The 16,239-nt window shown below is 45.8% G+C and overlaps 1 protein-coding gene across 2 annotated transcripts in view; it reads right to left on the bottom strand.

Moving 5' to 3' along the window:
- The window catches only part of midn (midnolin), a 173,713-nt gene that overhangs the window by 10,100 nt on the left and 147,374 nt on the right, over positions 1 to 16,239 (bottom strand). Inside the window, exons 1-4 of one of the 2 annotated variants that reach the window (XM_052072846.1) lie at positions 11,933 to 12,639; positions 10,293 to 10,524; positions 8,365 to 8,452; positions 8,209 to 8,271 (exon numbers count right to left, since the gene is read on the bottom strand). In XM_052072846.1, the coding sequence (XP_051928806.1) occupies positions 8,209 to 8,271; positions 8,365 to 8,452; positions 10,293 to 10,524; positions 11,933 to 12,005 (456 nt within the window). In that variant the 5' untranslated portion in view covers positions 12,006 to 12,639. Of the gene's footprint in view, positions 1 to 8,208; positions 8,272 to 8,364; positions 8,453 to 10,292; positions 10,525 to 11,932; positions 12,640 to 16,239 lie in introns of those variants that run through there. The other variant, XM_052072847.1, reaches the window with a different exon arrangement.

Below are 16,239 nucleotides of genomic sequence, written 5' to 3' on the forward strand. Positions count from 1 at the left end.
AAACGCGGCCTATCAGGGTCTTATTGATACAGTCCACACCCACTAAGATGACACCGTTGTGGTAAAACGACAAACCCAGCAGGCCTGAGGCTGGGTGTGAAAGCAGGGTTGGGCGCTGCATGGGAAGGTGCAATCCCAGAAGCGTGGGTGTGCGCGCGCGCGTGTGTGTGTGTGTGGTCTCTGAATGGCAGTTGTCAAGAGAATGAGTTTGGCCTGCCCAAAAACACAAAGTAAATTACACAAGACTGGGAGGGCGGGGAGGGTGCAGGGTGTGTGTGTGTGGGGGGGGGGGGGGGGGGGGGGTCAAGTTTTAGTTTGGCTAAAGGAAGGTTGGAAGAAGGTGTGGAACCCTGTTTGAGAAGTCGCTCACTTCATGACATCATAAAATCGAGTCACATAAGAAAACAGATTACTGTACCGACATGTACAGCGTAATCATTTCTTTCTAGGCTCAATCAGGATTTTTTTAAATCATTGTTCCGCTATTGTCCCTTTGAAAATTTCGAAAGTGAGAAACAACATTTGACATCCAGATCGAAGCCAAATCATTTTGACAATTATCATTCCGCGAGTTCTCATCAGAACAGCATTGAATTGGATGTAAGACTTTATTACATTGTGTTCTCTTGAAACCGGAAGAAATTCCGGGTCTGTATTTTGTACGTGCCGTGTTCAGTCAACAATGTGAATGTTTACGGAAAGTTTCCCGCTAAACCGATTTTATAAAATGCATGGCAGGCCAATCGTTAGTGATCTTGCTTTCAAAAGAAACACTGTTGGTTACTTTAAGCATCCAAGATTATCTTTTGAATACTCCTTTTCTGTGAATATTATATACATACTTTAAAAAGTCTGAACATTTCACCAAATATTAATAGCCCCCCAAAAACGGTTTTCCAGTTGCCACAAAGGAATTTTTAGTTGGCCGTGCCCCCCCCCCCCCCATAACTGAAATCATGGTCTAAAGGCGCCCTTGTTCCTCCTAAAATTATATTTGTATGTACTCAACAGACAGTGCCCAATATTAAATCAAGGGGTCTTCAAAATTGCCTCCGAGTACTTTTTTTTTAACCTCCGACAGTGACTATTCTTTGTCACTGCTGACTCATACAGCCAATTTGGTCGCTCACACTTGCGTTTCCTAGCTAAAAACGTCTGACTCACAAAAGGGTCTCAGGTCATTCAAAGTACGTGCTTGCACCGCCGCAACCTCTTCTTCGGCAAAATCAGCTCACTCATAAATAACAGAGCACATTTTAATGATTATAATTTTAACCAATGACAAACAAAGGAGAGTTGAAGCACATCTTCAGGTGTGCAATTCAGACAAACACGCACGCACAGCATCTTGATGATCTGGGTTTGGGGGGGGGGGGGTTGCGTGTGTCAAGGGGATGCCGAGTGGAACACCTGAAATGGGGCCCAGTTTCCTGAGAGATGGGGGGATGGGGGGCGGATGATAAAGCACAGTCTGCTCGCCAGCGGCCACATTGGCGAGAACAATCGTGTAGCAACAAGCCCCTTCCAAACGGCCGGAGACTGTGAGGGGGAAACAAGGGGAGGGTGTCTGTTAAGTGTGTATGTGCCGTACGGAGATGAGGCGGGAGGTGATGGGGGGAGGATTTTTGAGTGCTGTCGAGCTGGCTAGTGAATGATTCCCAGAGGTCTCGGCTATAGCAGCTCAGCTCCAGTCCAAACATGCCTGTCTGCTCTCAGGAGCCCGGCCAAGAGAGACCCAATTCGGCTGGCTAGCATTGACGTCAGGACAGCGCTTTTGGAACATCACAGGCAAACAAAAGAGAGGCTTCGAGGCATGTATGAAACCCTCCGCCTCTTCTTCCTCCTCTACCTCCTCCTCTGTGCAACCTTCATTTCGCCCCACCGGTGCTCCTCGCAGCACACTTGAATTCCAAAGCTTTACAAAAGCAACTTCTGTAGTGGTTTGTGATGAGAGACTCAAGAAAAAGCAGAGCAGAGGGGCCTCACTTGGAGCCGGCCTCGCATTGTTCCCTTTAACGTGCAGCGCCTGCGTGGTATGAAAAAGGGAAGAGCAAGGTGTGTATTTGCCGAAGATGGCACACGCGTGATGAGCCCGAGCTGGGTGGTGTTAATGAAGAAGTCATGCTCTCTCTTGAAATACCGCAGCGTTGTCGGATTCAGGCGGTGCTATATTGTTTCGTGGGAGGCTGTAGTTGCCATGTGGGGATGGGGGAAGAGCATGATAAGGAAGGGGCAGTGAGAGAAGGAGGAGGGGTTGTGAGAAGATGGCGATGGCGAGAGATGGGGGCGGGGGGTGGCGGATGCGGGCGGTGGGGGCAGGGTGTCAGGGAGTATTGGTGGAGGTGGGTGGTGGTGGTTGCAGTGGTGGTGGGTGATGAAATATTCAGTGAGGATGTGCCTCTGGCTCCTTCCCTCGTTTTCTTTCTTTCGACATCTCTGGTTGACAGTTTTGTTTATTGGGGTCCCTGTGGTTCAAGGAACTCATTTGCAGTCGTTCTTCCTTTGCACACTAAGCAAAGTACGGCAAGTGGAGATAAGGAGGGGGTGGGGTGGGGTGCGGAAAGAAGATGGAGGGAGCAGGCAGCGCCTAGCTGACATTCATGAACAACTGAGCAGCTTTGTGCTGGAGAAAAGAGGATCGAGGCTTGGAGGGCGGAGAGACGAGGAGGGGCCGAGTCGTCTCCTGCAGCCATATTCTGGTTCGGATGAAGCTGCTCACCTGTCAAAGTCATTTTTATTAACCTGCCTATCGACTGAGATGGTTTGATCGCACCAGGGCGCTATTGACAGTCTTTGTGCAGACACATAGCAGCTAAAGACGCAATAATGCGCTTCTAAATGAAGAGTGGGGTGGGGGAGGGGGGAAATCAATGACTTGCATCATGCCCTAAATCCTGAAAGCAGCCAGGGGGCTCTTCAAAGACCCCATTAGGAGAACTGGCATGAGTAATACTCCCCGAAATGAAAAAAGAGATGGGCAGGAAATAGCATTCATAACGATGAAATTAAGTTCCCACTCAAGCCACCGCTTGTGGTCACGGCTCAAGCCAAGCAGAAACTAGAGCTGCCTCAATATGAGAAGACTGGATCTCATTGGGCGGCACGGTTATGACAGATGGAGGCTACGTTTACATCACAACAAGCCAGTAAGAATTGATACGTGTACTGGAAGATATCATGGACACTGGACAGATGACGACATTTGGCAAAACATTGTGACTGAAAATATGAATACTGCTTGGGCAATCGCGGTGGCAAAACAGTCTTATGGATGAATTTGATTGGAATACAAATGTTGGTAAGTAAAGACAAAGACCAACTTCTTCTAAAGCACTTTTGAATGGCACGCATTCCCAGACTGAACACTCCACAAACATTTCCTAATCCGATTTGACCTTCAAATGCTGAGAAAAAATCTTTCCATGTATTTATTTATTTTTTGTAAATAGCTCGTGATTTGCCCAAGTCCTTTGACATTACAATCTAATTGACCTCATTAGACACGGTAGTGGCAGTTACGTGTACGATTTTCCTGTTTCCGTCCGCCCACTCGGCAGCCCGACCGGTCACGACGTCTGCTCCTTGAATCACAAAAGCCCCGCGTCTCCAGGGGGAGTACGAAAACAACGGCGGTCACGACTCATACAGATGGAGAAATTGTTCCTGCTGCCGTGAGCCGAAGCGAATGAAAGAGGCGGACATTAAAAATGGATGCCGGCCGATGCTCAAAGAACGAAATCCCCTGCAAACACACCTTGACTACCCACAATGCCCATCCCCTTCCCCCTTTCTCCTGCTGTGCATTGATACATCACAAAGGGAGATTACACAGGTGCAAAAAGGCTGTGTGATCATCTTATTAACGCCTTTTTCATGCTTGCCGGCTCGAAGGGGCCTTGCCGTTATTGGAGCATTGTCTTTTATCTCAATTTTTTAATTCACATGTTTTGGTAACATAAAAGGGGCAAATTAACATTCTAGAGAGAGAAAAGAACCCCTTTAAGATACACGCATGAACAAAAAGCCCTGCATTTCAAATGGTAGCAATTTGAAATGCTATTGACAAAGATATTGAGTCATTCTTCAGCTGGCCTGGCACGTCTATATCCTAAAATCCAATTTTAATGATTTCCAGTGGTGTTAATGTAGCTGATCAACTATCATCCCGATAAGGTGCAAGACTGGAAAGGAAAACATATTGAGGCCTTGCAAGGAAATGTAAGAATACGCACAATACTCATATCCCAACATACTGTGAGTTCATTCCTGTTATGGAGCATAATTTACGGAGTTTCCGATTTGACCTTTCATAGCAGGCAAAGCAAACGAAATGAGGTGAACGCGACCCCAAAAGTGCCTCTTCAGACTTTCACATCACACTTGTATGCATCGCGCTGCTCCCAGGCCCGATGGCAAATGAGCGTGAGCCGCCGCTCCCTGAAGAAGAGGAAGTGCGCAAGGAGAGCAAGTGTGTATGTGTAAAGTGGGTCAGCTATGTAACCGTCGTCCGCGGGGATGGCAATGGCAAAACACGGCCTCCTCCCAAAGCAATCTGTTAGCATTCAAGGGGAAATTTGAGACCGAGGCATTGATCGGGGAAGGTGGTGAGGTCCGTGTGGATGCGAGCAAATGAAAGCTGAGCGCGTGCGCGCGGGGTTGAAGAACCCACCTTCAAAACCTCAATCGTTGTGACGCCTTGAAGGGCTTGTCAGTTGGTCGGGTTTTGGTGCTTTAAGACATGAACAAAGAGGTGGTTGCATGAGGGGGAAGGGCAACCGGGGGGGGGGGGGGGGGGTGATGCCTGCCTCCCTGCCTGGTTGGGTTTTACTCAACATCAATGTGCATCAATGAGCAAATAGTCCCCTCGTGTGCTGAGAAAGGACACATAATCCTTCTCTTTCTTTCAAACGCCAAGATCAATAGTTGCAAAGAGGACGTGGCCGCCAACAAATGCCCCAAATTTACAAAGATGCTGCTTTCAGCGCACATCTTTCATTTTCCTCAGAGGCATCTCCCGAGTCTTCGAATAGGAGCGGAAATCCTCTTAAATCGATCCTTTGCCCGCTGCAGTTCTTCCGGGATGTGCATATGTAAGACGTAAACACTGAAGCGTAGAAGGGTGACGAGAGTGGCCCGGCCTAGTTGTTGTGGTTTGACGGGCTGTCGGGAAGGCGGTGGCTTAACGCCACTTAGGTGTCATGCAGAGAGTCTCTGGTGAGGTGGCAAGAGCAGCACGCCAAGGCGGGGAAGGATTGTCCTTGTCATCGCGGTCAAAACGAGGCAGAGTGTGCATTGAATGGATCGCTGCTTGGGAGAACCCCAAAACCCATTTCAATAACAGCCAGGCTTGTATTCTATTCTCATTGTTCCGCTAAATTCTTGAGTTTATAAGCGCGCGTGCACAAACACAACGGTATAAACAGTATTTTCAAACATACAGAAGAGTTGTTTACTTCCAGGCGTTTTACAATTATATCAAATCAAATTGAAATTTCATATTTTTCCAGATCACTTTAACATTGGACGGATCTCTCGCGAGACCGCCACTATTTCTCGAAATGAAGTCGATAGTAAATTCAAGTCACATGGCCAAAACAGGACTCCATTTTCCATGATTCTTAGGGCACCAAAGCAGGAACTAGTTCTGGTTCTGGTATGACAAAAATGTGTACACGTGCGAGCACGTTAATGTGGAGGAGAATGAAAACGCGAGCGCAAATGTGAAAGGGAATAAGAAGAAATTTGAATGAGAGACGACAAATGAAAAGCCGACATCCTGTCTTCGCCCTTTGTCGCATAAAAATGTGGATTTACTACAAAACACAAGTGGGATGTGCGAGATCTGGGAGGGTTCAGAGGTTAGCGTCTCAGGCTACACCACAGCTACGCCCCCCATCTCCCATCCCCCCTCTCCCAATCCCAACTCTGCCAAACGCATGAACACATTTCCCCGAGGCTATTTTTGGGGTGTGTGGTCGTATCAGTTATCGTGTCAGACACTTTTAAGAGCTAAGTGCATTGATTGATTTTTGATAGGCCCGGCATTAAAGGGGAAGAGGGAGTAGGGGTCGAATGAGAGGAGGCTTTGGTGTTTTGTATTTTCCAATCAAATCTCACCAGGATCTATATCGTCCCGTTCTGCTTCATGAATTATAAAGAGAAATCAATTTCTTTCAGGGGGAAGAAAAAAAAACTCACAAAGCAGCCAAATGCCTTCATTGTAACCTTTAACCCTGCTATCAGACTGACCGCCATGACGCAGGACTGCGCGATTGTTATTCGTTTGGCAATCGTGATTGAGCACAGCAATAATGTGACATAAGAAATTCCTGAGAAAGCGACACACCTGGCAATAAAGACAAAGGCGACCAACATTCTAAGTTGATGCATGACCTGACTGTAAAGATGCAAAGATAGGCAACCCACCGCTGTTGAACCCGTCTACTGACACACCTACACACATAATGTCAGTGGCTTCTTCGCTGCTACAAGTTCACACGCTCACCACGGCCAACAAATTTCACACCAGGGAGCAAAGTCCGACCAAAATGCAAAAGTTTGATACTCCGAAACGCAGATTTGCAGTTTCACTAATAAATTGCTCGTAAAGAACCCACGTCGACTCTGGTTTTGAAATCACCACACAGTTACACAACGCTGCGAAAGGAAGTCGCTGAGTGCGCTTCATATGCCGCGCGGTCGTCGATGTGCGTGTTTAGCCTCGCCGCCCCGGCGCCTTAGCTGTTGCTTTCGATAGCCGAGGTTGAGTCACACGCTGACGCGGCCTAAAAGGCGTACCAGCATTTCGGTGGAATCCGGAGGAGCGGTTTTGCATCAGGTACGGTGTGTCGTGGCCCACCGCCGCGCAACTCGCTGGCGTTCAGCTAGACAATCCAGCACTCGGGGGATTTATGAGCGAGCGCGGCCCCGGCGCGCTTCCTTGAAACTTGCTTGTGCATTGGGAGCATCACATGAAAGCATCACTGCAGGGGCAGATGGGCTGACGCTTCCACATATATAAACCGCATATGTTACCAGGAGACAGGAGGGTGTTGCTCCGTGTTATACCGAAACGCATGACGCTCGCTGGTCTTGCTTAAGAGGCGTAGATTAAGACAAACGAAAGAGGCTTTGTGCTTTAGAGGCTCATCGGCTCTCTACTGCATAGCCGGACTGACAAAGCTACCCGTTGTCACAAACACAGACACAATACTAACACAGACGGCAAACTATGCTTTCACACAATGCCCCTTCCCTTTTTGGTATGATTGTTACGGTTCCTCTCGTTGCGGTGGAGTTGTCTTGACAGGGCAGCGAGACCAACGTGACAAAGGAGCGAATCGGGTTTGCGGTGACGTAACGACGGGTAGCATGTCAACAGATGACATGGAGACCGCGTGACTCACAATGTCCTCTTTCAGTGCGGACAGTCACCGTTTTGTAGCCTGGTAACGCCGACAGCGTTTTATGGCAAAGAAATGTTTGATTTATGTTCATTGTCGTAAATTTGTGGTCGGCGAGTGTGATTATCATTAGTTAAAGTGTATTATAGGGAGTCCTCATTTTACGAGGTTATTGACATATGAGAGTAATAAATGGGACGCAATTAACTTTTTTGCACAGTAGCGGGAGAAAAACTTTGTCATACGGCACACTTGGTTACTGCAGTTTTTCATTTGGTTGTGTTTCCATTTACAGCCTAGAAGCATTTTTCCCATACAAGTATTTGTTGTGTTATGACCCTACATTAGCGTCGGTTGGCTTTTGATGCGTTCCGACCTGCGTACAAATTCGCGTTAGGTCATCACCGTAAAAACGGGACAACTTGTGTCGCTGGAACCTCCGATGTCACAATTTGGTAAATTTCATATTTATTCATTAATCTATGGTCTATACGATTGGTGTGGACTACACATGTTGGTTATTTTTACAAATTATTGTTCAATGTTAAAGGGCTTGAACAAACATTTTTGGAAACAAATATTTTTTGGGTCTCCAGAAAAGTGTTGATTTTGGAGGTACGAGCTTCCACCTGATGCCAGCGACATGTTTGTATTAAAGCAATGGATGGCATATGACATAAATCATGCCATACATTTGCTGTTCACGGGGATAACAATTTCAAACAGTCTGGGAAACTCCAGATCACTTAAAAGACCGCAATCAAGTTGACAAACCCATCAACGAATAACGATGCCGACTTCTTACCTGAGTTTCGGTCAAGCTCTCCAACGCTTGCATGACTGATTGCTCAGGTCTTGATGCTTGAGACTGTGAGGGGGGGAGACAAGGCAAATATGTCATTTAAAAAATTCATAAATAAAGTCTGATCACACGGCCAATTGTTCGGCGGGCTGTCCTCACCATTAATCCTGCTTCGACGGTCGGTACGAGTGTTAACTTGCTCCCATCTGAGACGCCAAGATCCTGGAGTTTGCCCGAACTTAGTCTGCTGCGGGGTTCGTGGAGGAATGAGATAATTAGACTGCGCTGACAATATCACTCTTCGCGCACACACAGCCGTCTGTGCGGGGGCGCGTCGACTTCAAAACTAGTTTGGCAAAAGAGCCGAGGGTGGAGGCAAAGTATTGATCTGGCTGTCATGTTTCAATTTCAAGTATAGCGAGGCTCTGACAATTACTCGCAGTGCATATCTGGCGGCGTGTGAGGTTGTATGCCACACTGAGCAGCGCGACTTAGAAACCAGTTTGCCGGTAAAGCCTGCTTGGTGATCGATGAAATAACTTTTAGCGCTGCTTTAAAGGTCGGTTTCCTTTAAACGTGACATGATGCAATGCACGTGACTGATCCGATGACGCTTACAATGGACAGCTGAGTGAAAAGCCAGCGTGACCCAAATCTCACCCTGTGCAGATGAACAAAGACCCCCGGCACCGACTTGCGAGTTGGTTTATAATTACAAGGGCAGGAGGGGATTTAAAAAAAAAAAAGGGGGGTAGGAGGGCAGGCAGGTTTTAAAAGGTAATGTGATTACAATGGGCAAGAGTGGGTTGAGGCCGAAAAACAATACGTACTGTTTGCATTTTCTGAATCACCACCCCTCCCTACTTACTTTTTGCATAAAACCACCGGCGCTTTTGTTAAGCCCCGCTAAACCTGCCCTTCAATCATTCATTCATTCGGCCACTTGCGAATACTGCAGCGTTATGGTTTCACGTCACTTAGAGAGCGAGAAAACCCACTACCGTTTCCAATCAAAGCGACGCCCAACCTAACGTTCGACTGTAACAGACACATGCAAGAGCATGACTCACCCTTGACATGTAACATGGGATTACACAGGAAAAAAATTAAATCACAGATGGAAGGATATAAAATCGGATTTGTGTTAGGTTACTCACCTTGACGTCTATATGAGTCACATATGCATGAGCATTATCAATTTATTCTGGCCTCCATGTTTAGGAGGTGAGGGAGAAATTAATCAATGCACCGTCCCATCGATATCATCTCAGTGACCCACGCGTCCCCTGCGTGGAATTGAGAAACCATCGCCATAACATTGGCTACACCTGCGCAATCTGTCCTTATGCTCAGATTTTATGTGATACATTTAGGACTGTGGCTGTCCGACTGCACTGCAATGTACTCGGTGCTCCTACGATGTCAAAAGGACACAATGTAGCCCTGCAACGAGGACAATTAAACACATTGTTCCCTGAATACCTCTCGGAAAAGTTAAGACATTGAGAGGTTGTTTTTGCTTTTTGATACTTTACTGTGTAACTTCCAACATATTCATCTCAAGGTTCCTCCCATAAACGACACTGAAATTGACTGACAGTGCCAAACTGGTGTGAATTTTATGCATGGAGCTCCTTTGACACAATTTGGTAAATTTCATATTTCTTCATAAATCTAGTTACTAGAGGAAATTATCGACCAATCTAAGGTGTTGAAAATAGGTTAACCTTCTAAATACTGTCTACGGCATCGCCTGAAAACGATCATTTTATTGATATGAGGATTCTACCTGAGCCAGCGATGTTTAGAAGCAGACTATCACTTTGGTAGGGATGTGAAGAGCACAGATTTTTTGTAAAATATGATGCAATGATCAAACGCATGTTAAACGATGTTGATGTATTGCATGCATGAGCTTTTAGGGTAACTTCTTCCAAGGTTGTATTTAATTTGAGAATTGCGTGGCAAGCCCACGAGCTGTAGGTTTCCCACCCTTGCAGCCAATAGTTAATCAGACGAAACCAGGCGGCCTTTCCCTACCAAATAATGTTTTAATCAACCAACCAAAAAGGAACTGTTTGACTTACGTTTCTTTGTGCAGCAACGCGAGCCTCTCTTTGGGTACTTTGAGCCGCTGCGAGAGCCTCCTCTTCAGCCCGTCCACGGTTTCCTCTTGGGGCAGCGAGAGCTCGAAGCGGGTGCCGGTGGTGGAGTGGATGTGGAGGTTCATGGAGGGCTCGGCGGGGGCGGCCTCGCAGGACGAAGAAGCCCCGCGGCTGGTGCAGCTCCGGGCGCTGGGATGCTGGTCCATCCGATAACCTGTCGGGTCGCGGGGAGGTGGAAGATGAACAGGCGGTGGATGCAGTCGACGAGGGAAAATAATAAGAAAATTAGGAGGACGTTGAGGGAGCCGATCCGTGGCCTTCGTGTCCCCACAGCTAAACGCTACATGGATGGCTGAATGAACACCACGAAAGGGCAGGCTGGTCCAGGCCAAACAAAAACACGTATATTCCCCTCGGTTTTAAAAGTACGCATTCGGCTTCGACACACGGCGATGAGATGTCGGGCTTCACTAGTACCCACGCAGGCTCTCGCGGAACATGAGCGACAATAAACGTCGTCGCGCACACAAAAAGTATCCCAAAGATCCAGCGTAGGCTTTGAGGCCAAACCCCCTGCACGGCGGACCAATCGCGAAAGAGCTCATCCGGGACGAACCAATTGCGAGGCGAGGTGTACACCCACGTGGAGGGAGAGGGAGTTGAAAGCCATTCATAATAAATGACAGCATAGAAGAAGGGAACGTGGAGCTCGCATTTCACATTTATACCAATATATTTCTTTTTTAAAATGCATTTCCCAGATTATCATTCAAGCGACCGTGTATACAACTCTCCATCTTCTGGAGGCAGTACCTTGAAATACAAGTCATCAATTTTCTACGCTTATGTGGAAATGCAAAAAACGAATAAAATGGAATTCACCTTGAAGTGATAGTGTATATAAATGCAGCATGATTTGTACAATCCTTACACTCGGACATCTCTTCTCGCATAATGCATGAATGTGAGCCGGTTGCCTGTGAGGTGAGCAACACTAAAATGCTGTAAAAGGATTACAATGGCCACCGTCAAGGCATTTTTTTAATAAATAGGATTTATTTGAATACGTAAATCGGAAAAAGATTCGATATCTGCGTGATCTGTTACAATTGTTCGATGATACATGGAGTTTAGCCCCTTTTCACGTGAAAAGATCTCGATCTCCCCCCAGTGGCCACACAAGAAGACTTTCAAATTAATCCCAGGAGGTGACTCCCGTTTTCTTTCACAATTGCATATAATGGTACGAGTTCCAATCATATTTATTATTTTATATTTAAAATTAAAAAGGATAGTCTCATATACTTTATTGTGGTCACGGCCACCGCACGAAAATTGGATGCCAGTTATAGTTTTAATTAACAAAGCCCGGCGGGTAATTACATATTTAGTTTTACAGTAACCGCCTGACATTCACCGTCACCGACATTCACGGTCGATACGAACCGTGTGCTGAAGTAAATAACGTCCAATACAATGTGCATGGCACTCCCTTGACAATATGGTTTATTATCGATCCGTCGTTAGAGGTCAATACAACAACCACCGGCCTCTGTAATATTTTGGACGGGACAGAACAGGAATTTTATGCGCCGTTGATTAAAAAAGTGTACGGTACTTACCGATGACCGTGGCGAGAACCGCGAAGCTTCGCGTGGAAGTAAAAGGTCCAATTTGTTCCCCCAGCTTTGGCATGTAAGGTGCGAAATCAACAGAACAGTGGCGAATTCCCAAAAGAAAGATGAACGAAATGAAATATCCGCAAGGTGGTCACAAAACCGCTCCCGCCCGTTGCTTCTGAGCTATCTGCCCACCGGTACTTCTCTTTCGGTCACAAGAGCGTTAGTGAGTCGGCCAGTTGCCTCTTAAGGAGACTCTTCTCAGACGTGATGTCACTAATGTGACTTTTTTTTTTAAAGGTAGACCTGTCTCCCAAAAGTCAAGGCGTTACGTTGTATTTCTGCAAAAGAATGTTCCGAGGCGATGATAAAATGTTAAAACATATAGTTACAGGGTTAATTAGTGTTTGACCCGCAAAACCGTTGAAAGAGACACTTGGGAAGCACAAGCGTGTTTCTGTACGACCTTAAGAGCAAAAATTAAAAGTGCCGGTTTTATAAGTGGGCTGTGGCGTCATCGTGGCAGGTAACTAACCACGCCCCTAGGTTACAACGTACACTTGTAAACAAACACGTCATATCCAGGAACCAGGCTTGTACTGAGTCCTGGAAGCCAAACAAAAGTAAAAGTACAAGCATCTTAACAGAAACCAACTTGAATATAAATCAGCTTGTAGACTACTAGGTCGAGTTAAAGTTCTTAAGTATCTGACATTCTCTTTACTTAAATATTAAATCATTTTCTGATATGTATTAATTATTTTATGTGAGTATGAATAGTTGGCCCTAAATTTCGCTGGCTGCACTCCGCCTTGTAATAAAAGTCAGCTGGGATAGGCTCCAGCTCATCCATGACCCGAATGAGAACAAACACAAGAGAAAATGGAGGGATTGTCTGGAGCAGCCAGGTGCTGAAGTATGTATGACACAATAATTCCCATTTTCTGTTCTATAGATATCATTTCCCTCTTTGCCATTAATGGGTCCCTGCTGTTGAGCAGGGTTATTATAGTTGTGGATTTTTTTTATTATAGTGAGTTTTCATTTCGTTTAGATGTTTCTTTTTTATGTTAATACTAGCTTTTAGAAAAAAAATATTCGTTTTTATTTTTTTCAAAAATGTTTCATTTTAATATTGTTTTTATTGGTTAGAGTGTTAGTTGTACTGTAGTTGTGTTTTTGAGTGCAAAACAAAAAAATAAATAAAAATAAAAAGTATTGTGTAATAAAGTAAAGCACAATTTACAAACGGCTGTGTGACCCTCCTTCCGCACAGTCGAACAGAAATAATTACATTTCAAATAAACCCAGAAATTTCATGTATAAAAAAATGACAAAGATAAAAACAAATGACATTTTCACTTAAATTATAGTTAGTGTTTGTGAGCTTTTGTAACTACTAGCCCACTTAATACTCCATAAATTCTCAAGGTTGCATGAGCCCAAACATGAATGCAATATGACATAGAGTGTCATTGCCTTCCAAGCAGTGAATGTGTACATCCCACTGGTAAGGACTGAAATGGCCACACCAGGGGCCACCACCTCCGGTCCTTAGGGTCGCCATATCTTGCATGATTTGATGTCTTCCTCCTCCAAAATACCTGATTCAAATGATCAACTCAGTAGGCAAGCTCTGCAGAAGATTGAAAGCCATCCTGATCATTTGAATTAGTTGTGTTTCATAAGAGAGACGTCTAAAACATGCAGGATATGGTTCCTCGAGTACCCGAGTCCCGAGCCGAACACTGTGAGGTATGATGATAAGGATCACAAAGCAATTCACCGCAAAGATACACAAGAAGAAAACTGTACAATGCGTCCAGAAGCAGCACAGAATGTCTGATTGCAAACACAGCAGGGAGGAGACATCGCGCATTCCCCCACCTCAGTGAATGTTCACGCTGTCTGAGATCTGAATCATCCTGCTATGTGTGTGTCAATGTGTGCGAGTGAGTGAGACAGTGGAGTGTGCGAAAAAAAACACACAAACAAAAAACCCACAGTTGTTATCTCCCAGAGACACCACGTGCAAACAAAGACAAGATAAGACTTTGCTTATAACACACACAGTTCGCTCTGTCTTATTATCTGTTGTCATCTCTTTTATTCCCGTTCGCACATGCTGACAACAAAGCGAAAGGAGGTGTTTAACTTACTAGCCCCCCCCCCCCCTCCAACCACCCCCCGCCCCCCGCCACCCTCTGTCAACCTTTTGGAAGTTAAGGTGCACTAATGTGTGTCACTCTGAACTTCCTCTTTCATCCATGCAGAACGACCTGACCTCATTTGCCAGAATAAGACATTACGGTTTAGCTCACGACACAATCGGTGTGTGACACAGTGGTCTTTATGTGACCCTCTTTCGCACAGATGTCATGCAAAACAGCTGCGTTCGAGCCAAACAGCCATTGGCTGGATTTACACCGCACGTCCAATTCCCAATTCCGATTTCATGTCTACACAATGGTGCCTCAGATATTCAACTCAGAAGTTGTTGTTGTTGTTTTTAGGCATAGTTCTTCAAAATAAAAGGCTTTAAGGTGTTGAATGACACTCTGAATTGAAGTTAAGATAAGATATCCTTTATTTGTCCCACACTGGGGAAATTTACAGCCGCCAGCAGCAAGAATGTGGGTAGAAAGAAGAAAGAAGTTGATGGTCCACGTTAACATACAACAAAGAGAATTACACTTTGTGTAGACCATACAATATTTCCTTCTAGCTTAATGCTAACACAATGCAAAACACGATAGTCAGGCTAGCGAATACTATCGATGGTGGTGATGTTATAACCCCTTTAAGCAAAGGATGGTTAAACACAAACGGTGTATCAACACATGTAAACAGAAAATATAACAGTGCTCACATATCCTTTATCCTCTGCGAAGACAAAAAAGTCGAATACTGATTCACTAAGACTGCAGGTTTTGATGAAGTGTTCTTGGTTTGTGTCTTCAAGAGTGTAAGGCGCTACCTCTTAGTGGAGAGGAGGGTGAGGGAACAACTCCCCAACTATGCTCCTATTGTGGCAAAGTTTTGGAAATTCCATCCATCCATCCATTTTCCGAACCGCTTAATCCTCACTAGGGTCGCGGGGGGTGCTGGAGCCTATCCCAGCCGTCTTCGGGCAGTAGGCGGGGGACACCCTGAATCGGTTGCCAGCCAACCACAAGGCACACAGAGACGAACAACCATCCACGCTCACACTCACACCTAGGGACAATTTAGAGTGTTCAATCAGCCTGCCATGCATGTTTTTGGAATGTGGGAGGAAACCGGAGCACCCGGAGAAAACCCACGCAGGCCCGGGGAGAACACGCAAACACCACACAGGGAGGCCGGAGCTGGAATCGAACCCGGTACCTCTGCACTGTGAAGCCGACGTGCTAACCACTGGACTACCGGGCCGCCAGTTTTGGAAATTGATTTGGAAAAAAAACACCTCAGCAGATAGCTACATAAAAACAATCCAACAGAACTTAAATAGCCATTGTAGTCAGAACATACTCCAAGCTAAGCCTATGCTGCTAACTGAACTAAGGCCTCACATAATATCCTGACGTCTCTAAATTTAAACAAGTTTTGTGTTACTTGTTCGCCAAACTTTTTCGCTGGCCGAATGACATTAAACAGATTCAATTCTAGTCTAGTCAGTTCATTTGTTCTAATCCAATTCAGAAAGAACACAATGTCCTAGTTTGATGTTTTATGCTAAAGTCAAGCGCGCTAATGCATGCGTTTGTCATCAAGTGGCCTAGAAACCAAATGAGCTGCACGCAAGTTGTGCCGTGATGGAGGGCATGAGTACAACCCCGGTACGTGGATGCCTTAATGCATCTCACATACTTCTGGGAAGGCTTTATTGACATGGGAGGAAGGGAGCTGCGGTGTGGGCAGGTTGTAAACATTTCACATTGGACATGAGATCTGGTGGGACTGTGCAGCTTGCGATGTGTGCCTACCACAGACCTGTGTGAATAACATGTGTGGGACACGTGTGGGCGTGTGTGTGTGTGTGTGTGTGTGTGTGTGTGTGTGTGTGTGAGAGCAACATTCCTATCCATCAAAGTCAGCAACAAAACGCCTTCTGCTTTGGAAGAAAAATGAACCACGTCCTGCATGGTCAGCTCACCGTTGCTCTTCCTATTGCCGTCATTTCCTCCTGATTCACTCTGACTGATTGACTGAACTGAAGGACTTACTGAGCGCGGGTGAGACCGCTGCACCTCGTCTGCCACCACTTCCCTGTACTCCCAATACCAGCATACATCGCCATGGCTTTCTTTCTTAACTTTAAAAAAAAAACG

Source organism: Hippocampus zosterae, chromosome 8 (genome assembly GCF_025434085.1).
Source record: "Hippocampus zosterae strain Florida chromosome 8, ASM2543408v3, whole genome shotgun sequence".
NCBI lineage: Eukaryota > Metazoa > Chordata > Actinopteri > Syngnathiformes > Syngnathidae > Hippocampus > Hippocampus zosterae.